The sequence below is a fragment of the Cebidichthys violaceus genome, unplaced genomic scaffold, assembly GCF_023349555.1.
Source record: "Cebidichthys violaceus isolate CVI_PGR_0920_01 unplaced genomic scaffold, fCebVio1.0.p SCAF_17, whole genome shotgun sequence".
Lineage (NCBI taxonomy): Eukaryota > Metazoa > Chordata > Actinopteri > Perciformes > Stichaeidae > Cebidichthys > Cebidichthys violaceus.
Window position 1 is genome coordinate 4,780,086 of NW_027176340.1, and position 11,362 is coordinate 4,791,447.

At 41.4% G+C, this 11,362-nt stretch overlaps 2 protein-coding genes across 3 annotated transcripts in view; one reads left to right on the plus strand and one right to left on the minus strand.

The window, feature by feature from the left end:
- znf362a (zinc finger protein 362a) overlaps window positions 1–2,139 on the minus strand; it is a 14,253-nt gene extending 12,114 nt beyond the window's left edge. For both annotated transcript variants that reach the window (XM_068712264.1, XM_068712263.1), the window contains exon 1: window positions 1,937–2,139. The gene's annotated coding sequence lies outside the window, so the exon portion shown is untranslated. The remainder of the gene's footprint in view (window positions 1–1,936) is intronic.
- Window positions 1–7,764, plus strand: part of LOC137873835 (uncharacterized) — an 8,262-nt gene extending 498 nt beyond the window's left edge. Inside the window, exons 2-3 of the mRNA XM_068712265.1 lie at window positions 5,451–5,600; window positions 6,178–7,764. Coding sequence (XP_068568366.1) covers window positions 5,453–5,600; window positions 6,178–7,322 — 1,293 coding nt within the window. The 5' untranslated portion in view covers window positions 5,451–5,452 and the 3' untranslated portion in view covers window positions 7,323–7,764. The remainder of the gene's footprint in view (window positions 1–5,450; window positions 5,601–6,177) is intronic.
- Window positions 7,765–11,362: the final 3,598 nt, after the last annotated feature.

The following is an 11,362-nucleotide window of genomic DNA, read 5'->3' on the forward strand; positions in this document are numbered from 1 at the left end:
GGCTCAGGAGTCTGACGGCTGCTGGACTTTGTGTCACTTTCTAAAAAGACATGATTCACATAGAATCCAATCAACCACAGACGGGTCTCGACTGCATCGCTTTTGGACTTACTTCAGTCCTACTTGTGCCACTTTTGCCAGAATAGTTTCGATTTTTGCATACAGTGCAGCTGAGTTTCTATTCGGCTTAAATATGTATGGCTTCATGTAACAGGATTTGAGGGTTTTTTTTCCAGCAGGTCGGAAAAAGACGTGGAGGGTTTCCTCCAGTATTTTGGATGCAGGTGCATTAGAGAGGAGCTCAATATATTGTAGAATAAATAAATACATTCAAGAAGGGCTGCCAATAACAGTTATGTTCAATGTCGATGGATCTGCAGATTACTTTCATAATAAATAGGTTATTTGTTTTGGCAATGAAATAGTGAAAGACGGCCAATATAATTTACAAGGTCACAAGGTGATGTATTCAAATGTATTGTTTTATTTATTTGAGTCTAAAACCAAACAATGTTCTGTTTATTATAATACATGACACAGAAAAGCATCACATTTAAGAAGCTGGAACAGTATTTGTTTGAGATATTTGCTTGAAAAATGCACTATCATAACAGTTCATGCACAACTTTTAACCAAAATCCATCCACATCCAGACCCGATGGCTTAAAACCCCTTTATTAATAACTTATTGACATTTCTAACTGGAGACATGATGGCCTTTTACAAAGTGCAAAATCCATGATCATTTATTAATGAATTGCCAACAGGTTTAGCTGCATTAATACCTAACTTGAAAGATACATATTACTAAGAGGCAACTCAAAATATCTTATTTATTAATTAGAACTGACCTATAAAGCACTTAATAATAAAACCATTTGTTACAACTTATAAACCCCTATAGAGGATATTAGAACGTGACACTCACGTGATACTACCCACTCAGGCTGCATGCTGTTAATTCAGTAATAACTATTATTATCTATAATTATCTATAACTATCGTTCATAAGTAGAGGAACCTATATGCTCTCCGACATGTGGGTGCTATAATACTCCTACAGATGCTGGGTCAAGTGTTACCACGATGACGTGCAGACAGAAAACTATATTTCAGCTTCAGTGTAATAACACACGATACCGGATCATTAGCCCGCTGTTCAATCAGCTCCAGAGAGAAATACAAGTCCGTCTCTAAAACTAAAGTTAGGGTTAACTTTCCGGTCCTGTTTGCTGTGCAGAATTATTCCTCTGTACTAAAGCAAAAGAAACCAAATGTAACGTTTAATAAATGTTGAAAGCTGAGCCGCTTGAGACGAGGAGCATCTCCTCCGGAGAGAAACGATCCTCCGCAGCGCCTCGCTCTGTCCGCCGCCTCTCCCACATTCTCAGACAGTTTATTAAAAAAATTCAGACAAAAGGAAAACAAAAATGGCAGCCCTGTCTTATTTTTATAACCACTGGACGCCATATTCTGCAGATCCGAATATTATAAGGAGATAATTCTCCCGGTGTCATACAACGCTCGTGCGATGCGTCGCGATGTGGCGTATTTGCATTAAGCGTACGAATGATTGTTTACTTTGATTCAGGTTTGAATAGCCCGGCTCGAGGAAGGGGGAAAAAAAAAAGAAAAAAAGCCTGACACTTCCTACAACAATCATCATGCCCTCGCTGAATTCTCTGCAGCTGCTGAGCCATAAACCCAATGTCGATGTTAACACTGGCGCGTAGTGAAAGCCTTTTTTTTTTTTTCCCCAGAAGAAAATAAATCAGTCTTTTATCATCTCTGCGCTACAAAATGCTCCTTTTTTTAAATGCAACTTTTGCATGACTTAAACAGAAACGGTGACGAGGCGACGCGAGTAGAGATCTTGTGCGGGAGAGAAAAGAGCAAAGAAAGGAGGCAGATTATTTGCATCGAGCGGCCAACATACCTGAACCAGCGAGGGAAGGGGTATTTTATAAAGGATTAGACTCTTCTTTCTGCTCGCTCTCGGTCGGACTTCAAACCTTCCGGGTCGCCTGCTGTTCACTTCTGGGTGCTGCAGGCGTCTAAACACACGGAGCCGAAACACATTTTTTTTAACCCATTTTCTGGTCGCTAATTTAAACGGTGGCTTTTCTTGCAGATGTTGTGGCCGCGTTGGATAAAAACCGTGCGTGCGCGCGTGCAGCTCGCAATTAGCATGGTTTTCCTGCACAGTGACAGTTGTGGCGTTAACATATTATTGCATGCGCGAGGCGGACTTTCTCTCACGTGCATCATCACTAATAATAGTCTCAAACAACAGCGAATAAAGGCTGTACCCTAAAGACAGAGCTGCAGTAGTTGAAGTCCATAATGATAATTGGTTGCATCTTTGTATAAAAGCCGCCTGTCTGTCTGTCTGTCTGTCTGTCTGTCTGTCTGTCTGTCCGAGGCCTTGAATGTCATGTACAGTAAATGTGAAGTGTAATCCGCTCAGCAGCAGCATGACAGGCTGCTAATATGCTCTGTGCTTAGCTCAGCAGGAGATGGCACTGCTGCCACAAACTAGAGCGCTTCAGCTGGTGGTGATCGTGTTGGTTGATAGGATGAGGAAATATAAATGATGAGCAAACACTTTACATGTGAAATGAGACGTTACCTAACGCACAATCTAATTATTAGGCCAGACACTTTGACATTTTCTTGAATTCTAAATAATTTGATTAAACATTAATTTCAGAGGCTGCAGCTTTTGTAGCGCCGCTGAGTTTTATTGTATGTCATATTTTTGTATTAATAAGGATGTACAAAATGTTACAAAGCTCCACCCTGAGTGCTCCTGCATCTTTATTTCAAGTTATCATACGTGTTTGCTGCCTAATGCTTATTGGAAATGCAAGTTATCGCCGCAAACGCTACCCTCCAAACTGGTAACAATTTGAATTAACACTTTCTTAAACAAATTCAACAAAAACAAATGCTTTTTTTTTTTTTAAATATTTCATTTAAAATGTGAATATCAGCAAAAAAAACAGACCCTGTTATTGTCATGTATAGGTAAGGAGGCCACATTTTGTCACTGCTCAACCCCACACAACTGGCTGCTTTCTTACCTGCATCCTCTTTTTGTGTACATACAAAGTCTCACACACACACACACACACACACACACACACACACACACACACACACACACACACACACACACACACACACACACACTCAAATTTATGTTTACGTATTCATAGGAAATGCAAACTCCACGGGACTCCATCTCATTTATTTGTCGTGAGTCAGACTGAGGATACAAAAGAGGATAATTAGAGAAGTAGGACTGTGTCAAACTTCTACACTTCTACACAACCCTCACTCCCAACCTATATGGATACAACATATATACGCTAAAACTAAATACAAGCAGTTTAAATGTGCACTATTAAATTCTATTCATTAGACATTTAACCCCCTTCTATATACTGAATTAAAATACTTCACATCATTTTTCACTTGCAGAAACTTAGTCATGTACAGATGAAGCAGTTGTTTAGATTTGTTTTCTGTTTTGACAACAAAAAATAAAAATTGAGCTTAATCTGTCTCTACTCTGCACAACATCCTGTCTCCTGCTGCACATGTACCTCAGAAAGAAAAACAGCATAAATAAAACCTTATAATAAAATGTGGTTCGCAAACCTGTTCTTTGTATCAGTAGAACACATCGACATGTTTATGAGCCTCATGACCAGGTCCTTTTGGTAGCTTTCTAGAGAGATTTTGATCGTATTACACAACAAAAATAGATGTTACTTTTTCTCCCCGGAGCATTCTTAGGATTGCTCGTCCTCATTGGCTTAATAGTCGAGCTTCAGAGTTCCTACTTCACCTCGGAAACACCACAAGGACCATTTAGTTCTTGGGTTTTTGAGAAGAAAGAAAGAATTTAGCTTTTAAGCCAACATGGAAGAGAAGTCCTCAAAGGGGCTCGGAAAATTACAATTTCACAACAATTCGGCAAACTCCATCTACTGAAGAAGATCATGTGATACGATTAAAAGCCCCAGAACTGCTGGTGGGGTCAACCTGTTTTGTCGACTGCTGTTCCCAAGGCCAAGCATGGACCTTCACTCACAGAGTGTCGTGTTTTTAAGAAAAAGAGGTTTTGAACGTGAATGTTTTTTCACATCTCCTTCTACCTGTGGGAAGCATCGTGTTTCAAACCAGTCGCTCTCCAAGATCAGTTTGAACATGAGGTTCAACTAAATCCAAATGCCCTGACATTTGATTGTAATCGGAGAACCGTATAGATACATAATGTACAATGCAACTCTCCTCCGTTGGTTGAACATAACCAATCATCATTTATGATTCATAACTGACGGGGGAACAGTATTTTAATAGGGTCCGAGGTTAAAATGAAGTATTTAAAAGCACAAATGAGTCACATGTGATCTACAGTACAGTCTAATCCTGCTTTAGGAAACACCCTGCATGTGTGTGTGTACATACTGTAGTTTGATCAAGGAGGGTGTAACACAGGAATGTTTGAAAAAACATCTTTTGTACAGGACATCCTTCACGGGTGTCAACAAGTTCATTTTAACACACATCTACTTTGCATCTCTCACTGTTAGTTAGCTAGTTGTTAGACGGGTTTTCTTGTCTGTACAAACAGTGCCACACCCTCTGAGTCGCACATGTTCCCTCACCTCCACACAGGCCAGGTGCAGCAGGGAGCAGAGGGGGGGGGGGGGGGGGGGGTTGGAGGAGGTCATTATCCCCATGAGGGCGGAGCAGAAGGGGGAGGTGAAGAGAGCGGATGAAACATTTGAAGCTCATATTGACATGCTGCTCTGAAGGCTCCTGTGAGTTCAGGTAAGAACTCGTAAATGTCACAGCAGTTGTTGACGTAGAGTCATAGTTTTCTGTCACAGAGTTTGAATTGTCATACTGTCGCCATGGGATAAGAGAAAATGTGGTATTTACTGGTTGAACCAGTCTGTTCAGTACCACGGTCAGGTGGCTGACTTATTTCCAGTCTGTCTTTAAATTTGCATGCGTGTGTGTTTTCACATTACTGAGGAGTTGCATGGCATTTGTTTATTCATTGCTGGTGTTAAATATCACTTTTGAAATCAATTCAAATATCATCTCGACAGCTGAACGTATTTCCTCTGTTTCTTGATTTCTGATTGAGTGTAAACAGCTGTCTGGTCCAGGGTTCACTACTAATGTAAACAACAGAAATATTGATCTGCTACCACAGGGCAGAAAGATTCACTGACAGTGAAACATATTTTATTTATATATATATTTAGATATATACATATATATCTATATCTATATATAGATATAGATCTATATATAAACATTGGCGGGGGTTAACTGAGAGCAGAGTAATGAACATTCCTGAGCTCCTCCACCCCGAGGCAAAAAGAAAACCAGTTTTTCGATATGTTGACGTATGTGTTGTCTTGTTGCAGCCATGGATGGTGTGTTGGAAGAAGCAGCAGTGTTGTGTGTGTGCAAACTGGCCTGCAGCCTCCTCGTCCTGCCCTCACTGGCTGCCTCATACAGCCTCGTCAGCTTCTGCTGCTGCTGCCTCCTGCTCTTCACCGACTTCCTGGTCGCAGGTGAGAATCAGCGCATGACCCGGTGTACTGGTCACCACCGTGCTCTGGTCCACAAGCAAACGTAGCCCCAACAGCTTCACCCACACCCCCTTTAAAAGATAGACTGTTCAATTAGTTCAGTTTTTACACATTTTGTTTCATTCAAGACATTAGAGTAAAACTATTTCCTTGTTTCTCAAATGTGAGGATTTGCTAGTTTTCTTTGTTAAAGTAAACTGAATAACTTTGGGTTTTGGAAGTCACTTTTGGTTTAAAGTAATTGTGATGGCATTTGTCTACCTTCTTTTAAATGTATTTATTTTTTTTAAATTGTATCGACCAAAGGATGAATGGATTAATTGATAATGATGATAGTGAAATCATCTTTACAGTGAAGTAGGACACATCTTGAGTCCAGCAGTTAAACTTGTGAAACGAGCAATATTTGCATATTCATAGATTCCGGATATATTTTAAAAAGGAGGTTGAAACAGTAGATGCAATTGCAAGAATTTCTAACTTACTAATATAAAAAGTCATACAAGACACAAGTTAAAATTCATAAAATGTATGCCTTTATCTTTTTTTCCCCCCACAGTTTTTCTGACTTTCCTTTGCATCTCTGAATCCTGGCTAACTGAGCTGACCCCACTAGTTGATATTGTTGCCCTGCGCTTCCTGATCTTTATCAGCCACACATACGGTGCGGTGTTGCTTCTGACCACGCCTCTGGTTGCAGTGGAGACGCTGACCAGACTGCTGTGGCCTCACTCTGATGTCGCTCACAGGGCGGTGAGTCAGACAGCGGCCTCTGATGGACAAGGTTGTTATGTTGGGCAGGTGACTGCTGAAGAGGAGGAGGAGGACAGCAAAGGCAACAAAAACAAAGAAAAGGGGTCGTCTGATCACGCTGTCAGCTACCTCTGCTGCCTGTCAGTGTGGGTCGTCGTCGCCCTCAATGTCAGGTGGCGGTGGAAGCGGGAGGAAGTGCGGACCGCTGCCTGTTGGCTCACGACCAACTCCCTCATCCCATGCCTGCCCAACCTGTACAGCCCCATGTCCAGCACTGTGAATCCCTGCTGGGGCATGGCCTTCCTCTCCCTCCTCCTGTTCCTCCTGACCATGAGCTCAGGTCCGCACTTTCAACACCGGGCCCCTGCACAGGAAACACAAAGCAAGGCAAGGAAACACAAAGACAAACGGGGAGTCAACAACAACGGCGACAGTTGCTGGCCTGACCTCGCTCCAGCGCTGCCCGGGTCCTCCAAGCCGCCGAACCCTGGGACGCCGGAGTCAGAGCCAGCACAGTGTGTTGACCCAGGGAAAACAGAGAGCAGCTGCAGTGTTCACAGAGCGTATTCCTGGAACAGCGTGCAGATGTCGGCACATCACCATGGAGACTTTGTTCTCATCACCCGTGAATGTTTGTCTGCAGAGAGAAGAGGACAGGAGCTCGAGCGGACAGAGAAATGTATACCTTTGACATTCATCACGGAGGACGTGGACGCACAAAACAGGAGCCAGAGAGGGTGGCGACGGGGGGGGTTTCCCTGCCCGGGGGTGAATGTAATGATAGGGGTTGTGGGTGTGCTCTCCATCTTTGTGCTGCCTCTAAACCTCAGTGTGAACATTCTTCTGATCAGGACTATAGAGACTCTGCTGGAGCTGTGTATCAAATCTTTCGTTTCATCTGCAGCAAGCACAAGCAATGCATACACCTCTCACAATGCAACACTTGTATAAAACCAGACTGGCGAGAAGCTAAAGTGGACGCTGATTGGAGGCCAAAGGCAACATGATCACCAGATTAATATTGCATGTGTGCAGATGGCAGGTCTACCTGTCAACACTGGCTTGAATAGAGTGTAAATAAGCATTTCTGAGCAGCTATTCACATGTGAAGGCTAATATGAGGAAAGGTGCTGAGGAGGCAGGTTGAGGCGTGCTTGGTAGCAAGACACTAAACTAGACAGAAACAGGCAGCTGGAAGGCCTGTTTTTATTGTTCAAAGCCTCAAGATCTGCAGCGATTTGTCAATACTCAATGGGTTCTAGAACGAGCCTCTGCAAAGTAAAGAAGACTAATCCAGGGGAAAAGGGTTTTCAAAGCAGTAATATGAAGTGTGCTGATGCTGCGTCGCATAAACCCTGCATAAAGCAATATAAATAAATAGTGAGTGACTTGAGTGTGTGCCACAGGTTCTGTTCTTCTTCTTTGTAGTTTTGTCTTTGTTCTTAAATCAGCTTGCTTCAAAGGATTGTATAGTTCCTCAGCGGTGGGAAGTCATTTAGTCAAGTAATGCACTTTAAGTACAATTGATAGGCATGTTTAGACTACTTTTTTTTTCTCTTTTTTTTTGGAGTGTTTCCATTTTCTGTTCCACTACATTTCAGGTAGAAATGTTTCACTACATGTATTTGACCAGTTACTTTTAAAGCTTAAGTGTTTACATTAACAGTTTCACCAAAGAGAGATTTGTCCTCTGAACCTCTCATACGGATTCATTTAAATACACATTTAAGGGCCAAAATAATTCAAACTTTCCAATTTTTCAGAAAGATTAGAGAGAACCGGAAATAATCTTATCCAGACCACCAAAAAATATATCTTGTGATCCTTTGGGGGGGGGGCCCTAACGACACAGACCATATATATTAAAGAACCTAGTGTTTAACTACATACATGTATATGAAGTACTAAGCAGTTAAAACGAGTTGCATCGTAGCCAGCAACAACAACAACAACAACAACAACAACAACATGTTGCCTACTCATTGCTACACCAGTCTTTTTGATCTCATATTGTAATATATATTCTAATATCATAAACATAAAGCTAAAGTTACAGCCAGCAGTCGTTTAGCTTAGCATAGCATAACACCTGGTAACAGGGGGTAATAAACAAGCACATCTAGCTCACTGATAAACATGTTGTTTCTGTTCAATCTTTTGTTTAATCCGTACGAAAGAGCTTGTTTTTACTTTAAGTGCTCAGTGGCTTCCTCTCTGCTAGCTCGACCGGGTGGATCGGACCGATTCAAAAGGTCTGGATCCAGACAATCAACTTCTCATTCAACTCTCGGCTGTTCCCTGTCAGTGAGACAAAAGACGGATCGTGTGTAACTGGAGAATCTCAACGTGGCATCGAGAGCTTTGCACTCACACGTAGGACTCACTTAAGCCTGAGCTGTCAAGTGTTGTAGCTTCAGGCGAGCAGGGACACCGGTGTCACCACCAGAGGGCAGTCTGGTACAACTCGGAGCGGCTGAGACCTTGAAGCTCCCTAAATGTTTGATGGACGAGCTTCTGGGAAGTAACGTGAGACGGATGAAGCGGATTCTGGTCGCCTTTTCCTTGACGGAGCCTCGGGGCTGAGCAGAAGGACCGCGCACCTGTGCAGAGACCTGTGCAGGCGAAAACCCGCAGCACGAGATCAAATGAGAGGACCACGTGCATTATGCGTGTGTGTTCATGCTATTTTAGGACAGCAGATCATTTCTTTAGACAGAGAGTTAATGAGTGCAGTGGTTCTGTGTGTTTTGAGGATATATTTTGTAATGTTTTAGATATATGAATGTCATGAGACATATCAAGTATGATATTAGGTAGAGTTGAGATCATTTTCTTCCTAATAGTGTTTCAGTTCATTGCTTTAACAGAACAGTGATTTAACTGCTCCCATCAGCCAGATGAATCATTTTGCAGACTCTTAAATTGCACAGCACATATTATTCTTTTTTTTTTTTTTTTAGAGCTATAGCCTAATATTAATTTCAGATAACCCCTAAAAACAAAAAAAAGCAATAGCTTACAACAGACTGCTAAAGTAGCTTAAATATGTAGGTATTCCTGTAAATATTCCAATGTTTGAAAATGTTTTTGTATATAAAATTAAGAAAATAACCAGAGAAGTGCAAATCTATCACCCCACCATCAAGAATAGGCCTATTATAATACATCCTCCAGGGCATGAGAGAGTGTGGGTTTATATTTTAATCAATGTTCAGATTGAACAGATTGATGTCAGACTGTCCAACCAACAGTCCAAATATTCCCTATTTGTAACAAGATAAACAAGAGAGAAATCTCCAGATTTGACGAGCTGGAACCAGGAAATGTTTGATATTTTTTGCTTGCTAAATTACTTGAATGATTTATCAATCATCAAAACAATTGGTGGTTATTTTTCTGTCCCTCAACTGATTTGACTTATTGTGTCAGAAGATGGCTTCAAAACCTGTTTGTTTTTGTATTGTTACTGTATAATCATTAAGCCTTAAGCAATATTCAACCTGATACAAAGTCCTAAAACATGTAGAATAATATGGATGGGGTATCTGGTGATTTGTGCCACCAGCGTTATAGCTGCAGTTCTTGTTCTTTAACTGTGAGTGATAGCAAAATTGCACATTCATTTCTGTTTTTTTCCATCGCTTACGAGATTAAAAACCTTACACTCGTGCCTCAGGAGGGCCACATCAGACTGGAATCAGATAAAGGTCTCTCAAAGGAGAGCTCAGTGACTTTTTAATGGACACTTTCCCCTCAGGTAAAAATGTCTATTACAGGGTGGACACCTCTTCCTCGGATATAAATGTCTCAATCACAGGAGTGAGAGGAGAAAAGTCCCCCGAATCAAAGCTGGGGATATGAAGCCGCTTGTCCTGAGGGTCTGCTGTGAATAAACGGCGCTGCGCTTCAAACTGCACAGTTTGTTGTGGAACAGCTGTAACCATGATGCAACACGACTCAACTTCAGAGTGTGAAATAACAAAGCAGAAGGGTACAAAGTTGCACAGGGAAAAAAAAAACAACTTTCTGGGTTTTCTGACGCAGTGCATGACTCAGATTTGAGCTTTCTATCAGGATTTCAAACTGGATGATAGTTTATTCCCACCAGTCTAACAACCAGTCATTCAAACGAGTCACAGATGGCAAATGAAGAGGACCTATTGAAAGCGGCAGCTCACCCGCAGTGAGGGAACACTGAACCCATGCAGACATCTTGTTATTCATCATGTCACATGCCTGGCCCTCAGCCTATGCCAAAATAGAGAGCGGTAATAAAAAAAGAGTGCACAACCTCCCACCTCCCAGCTGGATGGCGTAGCAGGACTGAGAGTTTGGCACATCTCAACAAAAATGCCTGGCATGAAATTCTTCCTCAACTGGAACAGGTATTGACAAGCAGGGTCGTCCTACATTTCAAAGAGGATTCGTTTGCCTCCCTGATGTTTCATTTTGAGAGTTTAATTTTCAACTCTGTTAATTATCTTGCTCTCAAATTAACAGGATAGATCATGTTCACTCTCTGACTAAAGGTAACAACACAACACCAGTGTCAGTATTAAAGCAAACTGACACGTGGCATGTCCTCTACAGCACTGGTTTTATACCATTTTAGCTTATGACCCTTTCAAATGAAGCATGTCAAACTTCTCAAAGACAGCATTTTTAAGGAGTTATGAGCATTTTAAGTAAAGAGTGATTTTTATCTGAATTAGATAAATGCTTTGAATTTTTGTACAGACACTCCCCTGGCTTTTGATCTAGTGCCACCGGTAGGTCAAAGTTTTAATTTGTCCAATATTGTGTAACAGCTGTATCCACAGCAACAGTAAATACACATATACATATCAATACTAAAGATATTGATCTATAAAATACGCAACATGAAGAATATATTCAAATACAATGTACATACGCCAAACCACAACAACTAGAATCTGAAATATAAAAATAGGATAAAATACTACTGTATACATTGGAGTGACATAAGTTTT